This window comes from Rutilus rutilus (genome assembly GCF_951802725.1).
Source record: "Rutilus rutilus genome assembly, chromosome: 6".
Classification (NCBI taxonomy): Eukaryota; Metazoa; Chordata; class Actinopteri; order Cypriniformes; family Leuciscidae; genus Rutilus; species Rutilus rutilus.
The window spans coordinates 7,753,142-7,770,744 of NC_140214.1; the positions used below are offsets into that span (position 1 = coordinate 7,753,142).

Genomic DNA, 17,603 nt, shown 5'->3' on the forward strand with positions numbered 1-17,603 from the left:
TAAACATACAGGTAAAATGCAAATAATACCAGTTACAGTAATATTAGGAGACAATATTAAAGAAATACTCCCATACAATCCTAATGGGGTTAGATGTCATTATCAAACTTCATGACATGGTTTTAAAACTAAGATACCGGTGAATCCATGAAGGTTGTTTTTTTCCTCAGCGCCAGACTCACTGCTGTTTACCACATGTCAGCCCAAGCTGGCCCCCGTTCTCGCGATATTGGATGCATTTCTGTTAGCATAATCATTGTCTCGCGAGATCTCAACCAGTCATCCGCCATCGCTGTAGAGACAGAGGAAAAGAGTAAGCTACAGGGACTGAAACCTGGGGGGGAAAGAGGGCGAGATTTGTCCGTGTTTCCCCTCAAAACACCCACCCTAACATCTGTTGATGGCATCGCTCCCTAACCCAAACATGTCCAACCTCAAACCCGGCACCAAGAAGGACACCAAGATGCGGATCCGCGCCTTTCCCGTGAGTATCAGCCGGGTTGAACGTACCTCAAGCGGCCGCGGGGAGAACTCGAGAGCCGTGGATCGGGCAGAACAGCAGGCCACAGCGGGTTTAGATCTTTTGAGGCTGCGTTTGAGAGATTTACTGAGACTATGGAATAGAAAATACGTTACGTGTAATCGTGATAATATTAGCTCCGATGTTCTAGATATGTATAAATGACTCAGTTAATAGAGAGATGAGCGATTTGAATCAATAAAACAGCCAGTGTAGAAAGTGATCAAAACTCAGTGATTTTTTTTGTTTTGTTCAGTCCATATGTTTTGACCATAAAGCTGTAAATATGTTCAGCAGTGTAGATTCTGCAGAGAACATGGAGTCTTTCCTTATGATTTGCATGTTTTCTTTCAGTGTTTTGATCTGATTTGGGGTCTTGTGATGTCAGACTGGCGGTTGATAACGTGTGTTTTGTTGAAACTGATTGTCTGTGGTGTTGATGGTTGATTTTGTTGTTATTGGTGCTGTGCACATTTCCAAACTGACTGTTATGGCCGTGTTGCCTGGTTAATTTAGTTTCTAGTCATTGTTTGGTTTTGTGTGTTGTTGACATCCTGGTAGGTGTTTGTGTATTTTTTTGTTGTTGGAAATTGTGTATATTATTGTCACTCGGTGTAAATAAGGGGGTTTCAGGGACTCTCAGAATATGATCATCCTTAGGTGAGGGACCCCATTCTAAAATTTCAAATGCACCTAGGCCTATATATTTAGCCTATGTATGTCCATGTATAATAAAGACACAATTTATTCTGTGAAATTTATTTAAATATATAATTTATTTACTTTTTTAATGTTTATTTTTTAATTTTTTTATTTATTAATGTAACTTTTTTTCCCAGTGGTCTTCTCTAGCACTCCCAGTTTGAAACCCCCTGTATTATAGGTGTTGTCTAGATTGTCACACTGATGGTAGATGTCCTTTAGCAGCTCTGCTTTTGTTTCACAGTCACTGCAGCAGCATGACGTGCATCTCTGAAATTTTCTGCAATTTTCTGTTCTTTTATTAGCTCCACTCAGATCAAATTCTGTGCATCGCAGGATTGTTGGTGTGTTGGTGATGCTCTGATGGAATAAATTATGAATAATTTGATTTATATGCAGTTAAGTGAAAATGTTGGCATGCAATTATTGTCCTCTCTTGAAGGTCTGGAATACTCCTTAATCTTCTCAGAGTCTTGACACCTTTCAGCAAGTCCACAGGACTAAACGAATGTCGTTTTGGTTCAGATAAGTGGCAGTGAGATAAGAAAGACATTGCTCTCGTGCAGAAGCTGCGTTTGCTTGTGGAATCTGACATGTCTCGTCAAAGGAATTCATTAGAAATCTCACGGCTGGCTTTACTTCTTTCGTCATAGAATTACCTTCTCGGTGCGTGGACCATATTCTCATCACCTGTTGTGCTCTCGGCTCTCTTCTGCATTCAAACTGTCAAGTTTCTCTTTAGCTTTTTATAGTGTCAGTTGCGGTTTTGCTATTGTTGAACTGCAGTTCAGTCATGCAGGTCATTATTAAAGATCAGACTGGCACAGACATATTTTGGTCAGAAACAGAAGTGTAGGAAGTTCATTTTAAAAACCCTTTACTGCGCATCCCTCAGTTAATTCAGACCTAACCAGTGCAGTTATGATTCTCGTGATTGTTTTTGCTTTGTTCTTCTTCCAGAACTACTCTTACTGGAGATAGTCAGCTGTTATTGAGATGAGTTTCGTCATTTAGCTGTGTTGACCTTCCGCTTACAATCTCAATGGCTCACTGTTCCAGGATTCATCATTTTGTAGAAATGTGGAAAGTTGTTTTATAGTTTTTACACACTACCATTTGAAAGTCTGGGGTCAGTACAATTTGGTATAAAAAACAAAAAAAATTTATTCAGCTGTGATGCATTAAAGAAGCAGCACAACTGTTTTCAACATTGAAAATAACATGAAATATTTCTTGAGCAGCAAAACAGCATATTATTAAAATTTCTGAAGGATCTTGTAACACTGAAGACTGCTGAAAGTCTGCATTTTTTAAATATATTCGAACGCAGTCATTTAAATTGTAATATAAATAATGTACTGTATTCTTGATAAAATAAATGCAACCTTGATAAGCATAAGAGACTTCTTTCAAGAACATTGTAAAATCTTCTCCCCAAACTTTTGAGCGATAGTGTTAGTTTATATAGTATTTGAACCTGCTTTCAGATTAAAAGTGTTTTTTAGGGTTCCTTTAGCTGAAACGGTAGAGGACGTCTCTAGGAATGCCAAGGTCACGGGGTTTGATTCACATTGAATGCATGAGCTGATCAAATCTATACTTTGAATGCAAACTAAGTTGCTTTGGATACACTCAAGACTCACACATACATTTTTACTACGGGGGAAAATTCACCAAAGTGTTCATCTTGTCAGAATCCACTGTCCGTTAAACATATTTTGCTGGACTGAAATACTTCTACCCCTTTGAGGAGCTTGAAAAGGCATTTAACCAAGTAAATTTGAATTTAGTTGTAGTTTCTTTTTTTTTTAGGTTTTATTTAGGTTTATTTTTGAATAACTAAACCTGGCTTTCACCATGAACATAGCCATAGAAACTGGCGTTAAAAAGGAAAGAAAAAAAGTTGCTTCGGATAAACGCATCTGGCAAATTCATAGATGTTAAATGTGTTGATACTGATATGATTAGGGTTTACTGTTGTGGGTTAAATGTACGTCTCTCTGGTCTCGTCCCTCATCAGTGCTTTTGCATCGACGTGACCTGAGCCTACAGAAACCCAGTTTTGGAAACCTACTTGCTTGACACACATGCACACGTTTTGCTTTAGGGATTCCTGTTCATGGAAAAACTGGTTTCTCTTTGTCAGTTTAACTTTTCAAAAGTGAAACGGTCTTCTGCAGTATCCAATGATTGCCAAAGCAGGTGTGATTCAAGTAGCCTTTTAGCGACATGTTGCAAGAAGTCTACATTCCCACTCACACCTATTCCTACCAAGTCAGATTTAGCTACCTAAATGGCTTTAATCCACTGACTAGTCTGCACAGGTCCACGAGCATCAAGACCTGTCTGTCTGTAGGCTTAGTAGACGGAGAGAGACGGACAGGTGCGAGCGAGGCGTTCTCTACGTCTGAATCTACAACGTGTGTCAGTTTATCACATAGCAAGAGCTGTGTTACTAATATCGTGACAAGCATTATAATTAACGTGAGCTGTGCTGAAGTTTTGACATGCGTAATTAGTCACAGTTGTTTAAAAATGTAATTCAATCATATGATTAGCCATCAGCCTCTGCTGAGTCACTTGGAGCTATCAAAAGCTCTGAAGTTGTTGGACTGTTGGTTTGGTTGTAAAAGGAATTGATCTTCTTGCTCCAGTTTGTGCCAAAGCTTGAGTGTATGTGCGAATGATCTGCAGTCTCATTGGCACATTAAATGCAAATTAAAAAGTTGTAAGTGAGTTGTTTTACTTTTAATGGGCCCGTAACACATCCTGCGATTTCCCATGCTGAATAAATTAATATAGTCTCCTCTTTTGTAATTCCAACAAGGTTGTGATGTGTGCAGGGAGCAAAGTGTGTCACTCTAAAAGCTTCTGTCGATACACTACCATACATAAGTTTGGGGTCTGTACGATTTTTTTTTTTGTTTAGCAAGGATGCATTCAATTGAAAGTGACAGTAAAGGCATTTATAATGTTACATTCGATTTTTATTTTAAAAAAATGCTGCTCTTTTGAACTTTCTATTAATCAAAAACTCTTGAAAAACTATCACGGTTTCATTCCTAAAATAAATTACGCAGCCCGACTGTTTTCAACATTGATAATAACTAGATAAAAAAGTTTGTAGACATGTCAAATGGGCTTGCTGCTACTGTCTGTGTTGCCGGTGTTCAGCCGCAACTTGCCAACCGTGGCGGTGCCCCCATACCGTTGTTTTGATTTTTATAGTAAAATCATTTAGTTCAGTTAGAGAACAGACACTACAATTAAAAACTGAATCGCCTGCTCTATTCAGCGTGAGCCGAACAAGGTTCGCTGCACAGATGAGCAGCAGGAGTCAGATTTCATTTATCACAAGAGTGAGGAGCTGACTGACAAGACGTTGGCAGAAGTTTTGGTTTCAAAGCGAAATGTAAAAGCGCCAATTTAAGAGTACTGTTTTGTTTTGTTTTTTCATTAAGAATAAGAATGAACCAACCATTCAAGCGATTGGCGCTAATTCGAACGCGAAAGTAAAACGGTTTTGCTTTTTTTTTTTTTTTTTTTTTTGCAGTAATGGCGCAATCGTCAGCATGTTTATTAGACTGCTTCCCCTTTAAGACCGAGTGCAGATCTTGTTATAGGCTACTGATGCACCATATTTTCTCCCAACTATTTCCATTACTACATCCATTTAAGATATAAACTGTGTTTAAGTGAATCTCAGTAGCATTTTACAACAATCACCGATCGTGTTGATTCTGTCGTTAAGTTTGGGTTTTAGGGAGAGATGACAGCGTACTGCTGCGAAGGGAAGTTGCGCTAGACAGAATGCGGCTATAGTTTTTAATGGTTTTACCTCAATATATTATTTTTTTTATAATCTTTGGAAGCCGAAACTAAAATAAAATCAAACTAATATCACAGATCTAAAGTGTAACCAGGCTACATTTGAATGTTTAGTTCTGTCGTCCGTCGTCACTCATTAAGCAGGGCTGTCGTGCTGTGGCACCGCGTCATAGAGATCTCTCCACTGATCTATATAATGATGTCATTCTATATACATCAGTGGATCTCTCTCTCTCTTCGACTGTAAATAGTAAAAAATGCATCACTTACAAATGGTTTAATAATATTAGCCTATACATAGAAATTGCTGGCGAGATTAAAATAAAATATCGTCTTTATAGCAATAATAAATAGTATGTGTATTTTCTTCATTTCTCCAGTACCGACAACAGAACCGATAACGTCCGAGCTTATCGATACAGCCGTCTTTCAAAATTCAGCCCCGGGGGCCCGTTTAATACCGGTATTACCGGGTTTCGGTTCCCATCCCTATTTAAAAGCGAGGTGCAAAAGAGGGAAAAACTCCAGCTCACTCTGTGTCCTTCGCTATTTTCCATATGCGTTTTATCCATAGAATTGTGTTATTCACTACTGTAAAGCGGCTTGATTGGCTGATGGTTTCAGAGCACAAAGACGCGAATAATCAAATTCATTATCGATTATAATTGATTTGATCGATTAGTTGTTGCAACCCTACTTCAGTGTGTTTAAATTTGAGTTTTGACAGTTGGAGTTTGAACAGTCTTGGCTCATTTGAACAATCCTTCAATGTAAGAAAGCAATATTGGTCAATACTAGGGGTGTAACGGTTCACAAAATTCACGGTTCGGTTCAATACGATACACTTGTGTCACGGTTCGGTACGTTTTCGATACAGCAAAAAGAAAGAAATGCCAGAGATTTTTTTTTTTTTTTTAACTAACATAATAAAGTATGATATATATATATATTTTTTTACTTTGGGCAATGATGGAGCTATAATAGACTCTTCTTAGGAGCATATAAAACAAAACAGCTCCTTGGAAAAAATGAAATGTAGCCTAATATTGTAGGCCTAGTAGTTATAAACAAAGGTCTATTTTAGTTCAGATTAACATTTGAGGGCAGCAATTTTATTCATAATGTCAAAATAAAACCAACGTAATGTTACTTGAAAGCATTATAGCCTACTATTCCTGCCAAACTTCCATGGTTGCAGTTAGTGTTACTACAGTAAATCCATGGTAAATGTTGCAGATGGATAGTTCGTTCATGGTACAGTGTTTCTTCCTGGCTTCCACGCACTGTTTGATCCATTAATAATGGAGAAATGTGAATGTTTCTCACTAGATCTCGCAGCGATGTTATTACTTAAGTGGCGAACTCATATGATTTCTTTACTGGATCTCTTAGCGCTGTGTAGTAACAGTGTCGCTTGATCAAGATCGGCTCGCGCTGCTTTGGTCCAAACTGATAAACGGTCCGTCAACCACACAATAACGAGTAGCTCAGTTTCGTTCCGCTTACATTACGTTTGCCATTTGACGTTGGACAATGTTGTGACCCGCCTTCATTTGAAATAACTAAATTTTGGTCGGCAGGAAAAATGGTCCAACGAATCGTTCGGTTTGAAAATGTGTACCGAACACCGAACCGAAAGCCTCGTACCGAACGGTTCAATACGAATACGTGTACCGTTACACCCCTAGTCAATACTGATAAGTTGCATCCCTCCTAAAACGTTTTGTATCAAATTGTCATAATGTTTCTATGTTTATTTATTTGTTGATTTGTTTGTTTTTGCAGATGACCATGGATGAGAAGTATGTGAATAACATCTGGGATCTTCTGAAGAACGCCATCCAGGAGATCCAGCGGAAGAACAACAGTGGGCTGAGCTTCGAGGAGCTCTACAGGAACGCCTACACCATGGTGCTGCACAAACACGGGGAGAAGCTCTACACGGGCCTCCGAGAGGTGGTCACCGAACACCTCATCAACAAAGTATGAGCTCCTCTCTCGCTCTGAGATCTTTCTTGAAATACGTTAGAGAAAACCCATGAGGTCCTAGAGATTAAACTTCTCACAGGCTTTAGCAAGGAGTTGCTGAAGTTAAATGCCGTTTAATAAGCAGTGAGCCTCAAGAGATGGTGTTTTACGATAATATTGATTTAAAAGACCTCCTTAACTATTTTGATGGTGTAAGTGATGTGAATTTAAATTGGAACAGCTTGATTTGAATAGATCTGAAGGACGCTGTCTCACATCTTCACTATATATATATATATATTTATATGTAGCTTAATGAAGACTCTGGGGTTTTATCTCTGGTGCTGGCTGGTAATGATGTCAGTTCTGGAGATGAAGCAGATGGAAACATGCCCGTCCCAGTGGAGTTGTTCGCAGGGTGATGTCAATGTAGATACAGGTGGATGAAACCCATGTGCTTGAGCTGCTATCATAACAGCTTTGAATTTGTTTTTCCTGTCTTCAGGTGCGAGAAGACGTGCTTCTCTCGTTAAATAACAATTTCCTGCAGACGTTAAATCAGGCGTGGAATGATCATCAGACTGCCATGGTCATGATTAGAGATATCTTGATGTACATGGTAAGTTGTTTATTCAGACTTTCTTAAAGTGGTAATCGAGTGTGTGTGTGATAGATATCAAAGACTGAGTTGCAAGTTTACAAAAATGAGTCTGATGTCTTTCGTTCATGGTTCAGAACTTATGGATCGCACAACCAAAAAATAATAATTAATAATCCTTATCCTGTTAACTGACATGACCATAAAGTGCTGCAGTGATGTATTTTTGTAGCCCAATCCTGAAGTTAACGTAGTTTTCTCGACAAAAACCCAATGTTTTTTCTGTTTGCTTTTGGATAATTGCAGAAAATAAGTACTTTGACCAACAAAAATGTATGATTTTTACACGTTTTGTCCATTATGATAATCTTCACAAATTAACACATTACCAGGAATAAAAAGCTCAACATAGGCTATAAATGAACTACACCAAGGTTGCAAGCCTTTTCAGCATAACCACCATTCACACAGAATGCGTTTTTCCATTCCACTGCGCTACTTTTCCACAATTTTTCAATGTCAACACGCTATACGGACGTGTATGATCGTTGCGCTCGCGTCTTTTGCAGCGTCTCACGCATGCACGCGGCGCTCAAGCTCAACTCAAGTTGTTCAACTTTTACAAAATTGCATCTCAAGACCTTGCGTTTTTCCCCCATTCCACTGCCTGCATCAAAGCAATAACACGTTCTGTGTGAATGGCCTCTTAAGCTTCCAACTCTTTCAGTGTTTATTTAAAAAAAACATTTTCCCTGAAAGTTTGAGCAAGAATAGTTTGCAAGAGCGTTATTATATATACAACGAGGCTGTGAAAGTGGACTAGAGTGGATGAGTTCACTTGTTCAGCCTGATGATGTTTATTGTCCCAGTCAGACAACCTCTAGTCCCATTTAGCCACTTGTTAGCGACTGTCTTTTTGAAGACAAGTAAAAGCTTTAAAAAAAATCTCAGAAAGGGTATTACTGGTGTGTTTTATGTCATAGAATAAAAGGTGAAAATATCTTGAGCTTGTGTTCACCACAGACCTTATTTCAGGCATTTAACCAAAATCCCAGACGTGCTAAAATGCTAACTCGTTTTTGGATTTGGCCCTGCAGAAATTCGTCATCCCTGCAGCACTCTATTTCAAAATGTTGTTATTGTAATAAAAGGCATATCATTGTTTATAAAAAGGAGAAAATATGTTTGGAAAGCAGAAAGATGGGAGAATGGGATCGGGATGCAACAGAGTCTGGATTTGAACCTTGTGTTTAAACATTTTTCTTTCTCTCTCTGTCTAGGACCGTGTGTATGTTCAACAGAATAATGTGGAAAACGTCTACAATCTCGGCTTGATCATCTTCAGAGATCAGGTTGTGCGGTATGGCTGCATTAGAGACCATCTCAGACAAACTCTGCTGGACATGATCGCTCGAGAACGCAGGGGAGAGGTGGTCGACAGGTGTGTGACTTTTGTCCTTCGGTCTCTCTTTACAGTGTTTCAGTTAGGGTGTGTTCACACTTGTAGCTCAGTTCGCTTGGCTCGTTTGGTCCGGACCAAAAAAAGAAAAAGAAAAAAGTGTCCTGGCCCGATTAACGTTCACATTGGCATTTTAACACTAAACCTAAAAATACAGAAACCTCAAGGCATAGGGGTACGTTCACAACCTGATTGGTTGGCTTTTATTACGTATATTTCGCGACGGTACTTACTGAACTTCCAAAACAATGCTGTGTGCAAAATGCACTCGTTGTATGTGCGTAGCCTACATACATATGATGACATTTTGACCAGAGAACTAGTGAAGAGTTCAGAACAGCGGCAGGAATCCCACGCACACAAATGAAGATCTGCAGTGTGGAGATGTGGTTGTGATGCCTGTGTGATGCTTTCCGACCAAGTAGTTACAGGAACTTAGTTATAGGAACTGTCCACTTCTAAACAGTTCTATGAACTACTCTCCCCCTAACTCGGTTTTGCTGTTTGCGTTCGCACTGGTCAAGTGGCCATAGGAACTGGTAGGAGGGGTAAGAGAGTGACGCAAGCACGGCGACTTTTATTTTGACGGAGCGAAGGACCTTTATTTTGACGGCGCTGAGAACGCCAGAGCAAACAATGCTCGCATTCTCGGTGTTCATTAGTTAGCGATCTGTCTAACAGTACTGTTTAACATGTTATTAGATAGAATTGTTATAGCAAGTACACAGTATATGAAAAAAAAGTTATTAGCCTATGCCTTGTGGTTGATGTCCAGTGTTGCTAGCTGAGCAGAAATACATAATCATGTTTGACTTGGTCCCCTCAAAGTTGCGTTGGATTTTCTCCTCAGCATAGGCTAAAGGTTTAGAGGCCCATCTATCACTGTTTTCCATGTTTGTATCTAGTTTCTGGAGTAAATATATAGGCTATAATCTGTGTGTTTACATATAGCTGTTTTAAAAATGGCAGGTGATGGTGTTTTGCGTGCGTTCGGTCATCAGCGTATACTAACGTCACGGGTAGTTCCTATAGTGCTGGTTTAGACCCTACTCTGAAGTAGGAGCTAAATTAGTTCCTCCAAATGGAGTTCCTAGAACTAAAATCGTTCCTAGTTCCTGCGGTGCGAGCACGCCGACATCCGGGAACTTCCCACAATAGTTCTAGGAACTGTGAAAAGGTTCCTCCGGTCGGAAAGCGGCTTATGATGAGAAAAAACAGGTATGCTTGAGCATTCTGTCCTTTCTAGGGTCGCATCTTATGATGTCATTTTGGTTCGTTTAGATGTTTTTGGTCCGTGTTGCGTTCATATTTCAGTCGAGCCGTACCAGAGTTATTTTGGAATCGGACCGAGACCCATCTTTTCAGCGGTCTCGGTCCGCTTATTTGGTTCGGATGGCAGCATTCACACTTATTCAACTGAACCGCACTAACAGCAATCGCACCAGGGTTCATTTTTAATCAAACCAAACATGCCAAGTGTGAAACACCCTTAAAGAATGAAAGCTTTTTGCTGTAATTAGTTGAGGAATGCATTTTTATGTGGTTTGTGGTGTCATGTTTTGTGGCAGGGGGGCCATCAGGAATGCCTGTCAGATGCTGATGGTTTTGGGGTTAGAAGGTCGGTCCGTCTACGAGGAGGATTTTGAAATCCCGTTCTTAGACATGTCTGCTGAGTTCTTCCAGGTGGGTGCTGCTGTAATACTGCTTTTACTCTGTTTGCTTGTCATTTTGGATATTACAAAAACATTTCCTTGTCACTGCCATGGCCACAGATAAAATAGTAACGAAATCTTTCGTTTAGGTCTTCCATCACTATTGAGTTTATAATTTCAATCAGCTCCTTGATTGGTTGACTTGATGTGCAGTTGTGCGGTCATTTCACTAGGGTTAGCCAACGTTTTATAACATTATTGTTCAAACAGACACTGACACAAATTGACACATCCTTACAACTTCATAATCACACTCACAATGACATTTAAGCAACTAAATTGGGTGGGATGTAATTAAAGTATACATTACCGTTCAAAAGTTTGGGTATGATTTTTAAAAATGATTTTGAATAAAGTCTCTTATTTGATCAACAAATATTAAAAATATTCTTTTCTATTTTGTATATCCATTCTTCAGGGTCACATGATCCTTCAGAAATCAGTCTAAAATGCTGATTTGGTGCTCAAGAAAGTTCTTATTATTATCAATAATTTAATTTCTTTAAAATAAATTGACCCTAAACTTTTGAACTATAGTGTATTATGTAAATTATTCAAATGGCTAAAATGTTATAAATAATATTTTAATAAAATATCGATTTTCATATTCTATAAAAACATTTGCAGCTATTCTTACAAATTAAAAGCATAATTATTGTGAAAGTTTTTAATGAAAAATAAATGTGACACAAAAATCCACTACTAACCTGAAATAAACCCTCATTGTTAATAATTGAATTGATTGATTTGATCATTTATTCTTGACTGGCTGTCTTTAATTGTTGTTAAGTATAATATATTAATAAGTGTGTGTGTGTGTGTTTGTCTGTGCAGATGGAAAGTCAGAAGTTCTTAGCGGAGAACAGTGCCAGCGTCTACATCAAGAAAGTGGAGGCTCGGATAAACGAAGAGATTGAGCGCGTGATGCACTGCCTGGATAAAACGACAGAGGAGCCCATCGTGAAGGTGGTGGAGAGAGAGCTCATCTCCAAACACATGAAGACCATCGTAGAGATGGAGAACTCGGGACTGGTCCACATGCTCAAGAACGGAAAGACAGAAGGTGAGCAATGAATTAGGAATAAATTATGCTTTTCATTGTTCCTCTCTTGCTTTGTATTTAACTCAATTTCTCTCGTCTTTTCTCTCTCAGACCTGGCATGCATGTATAAGCTGTTCGGTCGGGTTCCTAATGGACTGAAGACAATGTGTGAGTGCATGAGCTGGTACCTCAGAGAACAGGGTAAAGCGCTGGTGTCAGAAGAAGGAGAGGGCAAGAACCCCGTCGACTACATTCAGGTACACATTCACCAACATGAAGCAACAAAGAGAGAACTGCACCGACAATAGAGGCTTGTTCAGTTAATACAAATCCTACCGGCTGAGTCAGATCCTGAATAAACAAAGAACAAATCTGCCAAGGTTTAAGAGTTCAGAGTAGTGAGAATGTGTAACACAACAACCTTAATGAGCTTTTGGTTTGTAATAAGTAGTAATAATGTTTTTTTTTGTGTGTGTGAATCATTCAGGGTTTGTTGGACTTGAAGTCGCGCTTTGACCGGTTCCTGCAGGAGTCCTTCAACAACGACAGGCTCTTCAAACAGACGATCGCTGGAGACTTTGAGTATTTCCTCAACCTCAACTCCAGATCGCCCGAGTACCTCTCGCTCTTCATCGATGACAAACTCAAGAAAGGAGTGAAGGGGGTAAGAGATTAGTTTAGGCCATCTCAAGTTCTTCAGATGAAAACTTCCTATGAATTGGGCAAATTTAATCTTTTTTTTCACTTTTGTCCAGTGAAAGTGAAAATATTATGAATATGAGTTATGTTATATATTATATATTACAGATATAGACTGATGGATGAATGTACACCTACACAAACAAAAGTTTTGTTATTGCCAACTAAAATGAAAACTATTCAAACTAGTAATACTGAATAATCAGAAATTTTAAGTTTTTTTTTTTTTAACCTGTTTTTTGAAAACTTACAAAAATTCGATTTTGCTTTGACAACTAACAAAAATAAAGTAAGCTGAATTATTAAAAAATTACTAAAAAAAACAAACAATCTAAACAAAAGCACTTTACAAAATTATTTAAATTAAAATTAAAACTGAAAATATAAAAACGAGCTAATTCACTATATTAATAAATAAATACAATAATAGCATATACATAATTTAAAAATAACACTGAAGCAGAGTTATTACTGATCTTATAATTGTGTTTGTGCTCAGCTGACGGAACAGGAAGTGGAGTCCATCCTGGATAAAGCCATGGTGTTGTTCAGGTTCATGCAGGAGAAGGACGTGTTTGAGCGTTACTACAAACAGCACCTGGCCAGAAGACTCTTAACCAATAAGAGCGTTTCAGATGACTCCGAGAAAAATATGATCTCCAAACTAAAGGTGCACGTCCATATCCTTTTCTTTTACTCTCTTTCACTGTATTCCTCTGTTACTAATGTGATACTCGTGCTTTCTCTCTCAGACGGAGTGCGGATGTCAGTTCACCTCTAAACTGGAGGGCATGTTTAGAGACATGAGCATCTCTAATACCACTATGGATGAATTCCGCCACCACCTGCAGACATCACAGGTGCTTACACACACACACACACACACACACACACACACACACACACACACACGTCCCTTTGACTTGTGTTGTTCTTAAAATAAGCTAATTATAATTGCTGCACCCTGAGGGCCTATTCACACCACATCCAACTTTTCTAAAAAAGAACAATTTTAATTGAAGCGATGCAACCCTTTCACACCAAATGTGAAAATGTGTGTTTTGTCTTCATGTTGCAGGTGTCTCTCTGTGGTGTTGACCTCACAGTGAGAGTACTGACCACAGGTTACTGGCCCACACAGTCAGCCACACCAAAATGCAACATCCCACCCTCCCCACGCCACGCTTTTGAAGTCTTTAGAAGGTATGATACACCCTCATACAACCTTTTCCTTATTTAATTATATGCACATTTCCTTATAAGGTGAACAATTGTCAGGATTTTTTTACATATCTGTGGAATATAATCGAACAATATTTTTTTTGTTTTGTTGTTGTTGTAAGTATATGACAGAAACTGTCAAGGTAAAGATAAAGTTGATCATCTCTGCTTGTCATGTCTATATCTGAGTTTTCACCACTGGTAGCTTGGTTTCATGTGTTTGTTTTAACTCTGTGCAGGTTTTATTTGGCTAAGCACAGCGGCAGGCAACTCACACTCCAGCACCACATGGGTTCTGCAGACCTCAACGCCACCTTCTACGGTGCCATTAAGAAGGTACAGACACCTTTAATACCCAAGTGAAATATATATTGTGTGTGCACATACACACTTTATATAAAATCATAAACAATTTAAAAAAGATATTATAATATAATAATTTATCAAAAGTATATTATATAGTACGGTGGCCGAGACAGCTCAACTTGCTGTAACTCAAGAAAACACATGCATAACTCAGCAAATTAAGTTCATTCAGTGCAACTGATGAACACATGTGCAAATACTCACAGCGCAACCAGATACAGAAACACGCTGCAAATTCTCACAACGAACACACGATCAGGATGTTAAAAAAAATCTCACCTTTCAGGTCATCGACAACACCACTGACAAGTAGACATTGAACAATAAGCATGTCCCAGCCAGGTTCGTCCCTTTTTGGGGTCCCTTTGAAACATTTCTGTTGTGGTCTGTGCTATTTGCAGCGCGTTTCTGTATTTTGGTTGCGTTGCGAGTATTTGCAGCACACGTGTTGTCAAACTGATGAAGATGTTTTCTTAATTTGCTGGTGTTCTTTCTATTTGTATGTGTTTTCTTGAGTTGCAGCACGTTGAGCTCTCTCGGCCACCTAAATATAGTGATTAAATTGTAAACTTGAAGCCTAAAATAAGATAGCAAGAAGCATGACTAAGCATAAATCGTTCCATCTAATCTGTATTGTTGTCCTAACCAGCCGTGACCATGACAAGACGGGTGACATGGCGTTTTATCAGTCACTTCTATTAACATAATAGTCATTTCTATTATGTTAACTCCACCCACAGTGGAATCTCATAGGTCCAAAATCCATATTAAAGGGATAGTTCACCCAAAAATGAAAATTCTGTCATCATTTACTCACCCTCAAGTTGTTCCAAACCTGTATGAGTTTCTTTGTTCTGCTGAACACAAAGGAAGATATTTGGAAGAATGTTTTAATCAAATAGATCTCGGTCCCCATTGACTACCATAGTAGGAAAAAATATATACTATGGTAGTCAATGGGGACCGAGATCTGTTTTGTTACAAACATTCTTCCAAATATCTTCCTTTGTGTTCAGCAGAACAAAGAAACTCATACAGGTTTGGAACAACTTGAGGGTGAGTAAATGATGACAGAATTTTCATTTTTGGGTGAACTATCCCTTTAAAGAAACACCAAGTATATTCCGATTGGCCGATTTTGTTGCTATTTTTAATAAATGGTTATAATTATTTCTAAAAATGTTCAAAGGCCGATTTGTATTGACTTTCTCTCTCTTTAGGAGGATGGCTCAGATGTAGGTGTGGGCGGAGCTTTGCTAACAGGCTCAAACACACGGAAGCACATTCTGCAGGTGTCAACCTTCCAGATGACCATCCTCATGCTCTTCAACAACAGAGACAAGTTTACCTTTGAGGTAAACCCCCCCCCATCCACATGTTCCCGATCCGAACTCCATGAAGCCATGCATATACGATCCGTTTAACCTTCACCCTTGTTGACCTCTAACCCCTCAGGAGATCCAGCAGGAGACAGACATCCCCGAGCGCGAACTGGTCCGGGCCCTGCAGTCTCTAGCCTGCGGGAAACCCACCCAGAGAGTTCTCACGAAAGAGCCCAAGAGTAAAGAGATCGAAAGCGGCCATGTGTTTACAGTCAACGATCAGTTCAGCTCCAAACTGCACAGAGTCAAAATACAAACAGGTATTGTGCTGCCACACGGGGGCGCTGTTGACTCAGAATGAAAGGACAGAGTTATTGTCTATAGTCTTGACTTTTAGTTCATTTTTGTGCCATATATATGCTAGTGTTCTCCTAAACGTTGAGAAAATAATGTATATTTTTAGCAGGTAATGTGTTTAAAATAGTCTTAATTATCATTTCAAGAGTTCTTTAAATTTGGGGACAGAAAAACAGGAATCCTTTTTCAATAGGAATGCTCTTGTCAAAGCAATTAATGAGGCCTTTAAATATTTAAACCTCTAATTTGGAGATATAATCAGATTTTATATCATATTTGGTGTAGATAATATTTAAATCAGACTTGATATTGAGATGGCCGTCTCAAGTGATCTGAAATTAGATTTCGAAATGTGCTTCACAAACTCTTTGACTCGGTCTTCTGCAGTTGCTGCGAAGCAAGGCGAGTCAGACCCAGAGCGCAAGGAGACGCGGCAGAAAGTAGACGACGACAGGAAACATGAAATCGAGGCTGCCATCGTACGTATCATGAAGTCCAGGAAGAAGATGCAGCACAACGTACTGGTAGCGGAGGTGAGCGTGTGTCCTTGTTCATGATTTTGTACTATGTTTGTACTTTTGTTTATCATTTCAAAAATGATTCAAATCGTATCTGCAAATTTCTAAGTATCTGATTGGTTTGTCTCCTGTCAGGTGACCCAGCAGCTGAGGGCGCGGTTCCTGCCGAGCCCCGTGGTAATTAAAAAGCGCATTGAAGGACTTATAGAAAGAGAATATTTGGCCCGGACGCCGGAGGATCGTAAAGTCTACACGTACGTCGCGTAGTGGATCACATTTGAGCAACACAAAGACAGGAGAAATATAAAGATTTTGGACTGCTCTTCGCATGGACTGGGAAGTTTCTTTTAAGCAAAAGATGACCTCTGGGTAGCGGACTTCATTTAAAAGAAAAGCAAAGCAAGAAATCAGAAACCATACAAATTGGGAAAATAATCAGGAAGCAAAATAAGAAATCCATAATTGTGTTGTAGATTATTTTTAATTAGATCAATCCCACTCTTATGAGAATCTCAGCTATGAATGGATCCAGCTTCAGTCTCTTCACCGTTTTACCCTCGTAGAGATCAAAATCAAAAGAATCCCTTGGGAAAATGTGAATGCACATGTTGTTTTTTTTCGTTTTTTTTCAATACTGTATAAAAGGCAGAAATATTAAACACCCTTACAAAATAGCCAAAACGTGGCTACGGAAAATAAGACAAAAAGTTCAATAAAAATGTGGATATTGAACCGCTTGCTGCTTTCTTGCAGATGCCGTTTTGGTTTCCATGGTAACATCCAGGTGTGGAGACAACATGTCAATGTAATTTCATTTTTGGGTTATTAAACAAATACAAACGTTCCACACTGTCCCAGGTGGCATCGCCTCCCGAGACGCATCAAATAAAAAGCAGCCAAAGGACTCTGAGAATTAGACGGTACATCACTATCTCCAATTTCCTGCTATTAAACCTCTAAAATGCCATTACTGCCAAGCTTGAATTATGTGTGTCCCTGGTCCAAACAGAATCAGATTGTTTTCAGAAATGGGCAAAGCAGATGTGAGTGCTGCACATGTGAACAGCGGGTAACAGGTTTGAAAAAAAGAGTAACAGCATCACTGAGACTCCCTGATGAAATAAATGTTTGCTAAAAAAAAATAAAAGCAGCAGGGAGCAAAATTCACGGCTTTGATTTCCTTCTGTATCGACAGTGTATGTAGTGATAGACCAACTAATCAGAGCCCAGTTGCATAAGATATACCAGCTAGCAGTTAGTTAGGGGTAACCGGTCTTACTTTTCGTTATCA

General features: G+C 39.0%; 1 protein-coding gene across 1 annotated transcript; it reads left to right on the forward strand.

The window, feature by feature from the left end:
- The first annotated feature begins 258 nt into the window (after positions 1-258).
- cul3a (cullin 3a) lies at positions 259-17,284 on the forward strand. Its single transcript, XM_084411585.1, has 16 exons — positions 259-484; positions 6,836-7,033; positions 7,524-7,637; positions 8,897-9,057; positions 10,644-10,758; positions 11,622-11,850; positions 11,941-12,086; positions 12,317-12,493; positions 13,028-13,198; positions 13,281-13,388; positions 13,607-13,731; positions 13,989-14,085; positions 15,336-15,470; positions 15,571-15,757; positions 16,182-16,327; positions 16,448-17,284. The coding sequence occupies exons 1-16, from the start codon at positions 401-403 to the stop codon at positions 16,577-16,579; spliced, it is 2,325 nt and encodes a 774-aa protein (XP_084267711.1). The 5' UTR covers positions 259-400; the 3' UTR covers positions 16,580-17,284.
- The last annotated feature ends 319 nt before the right edge of the window (positions 17,285-17,603 follow it).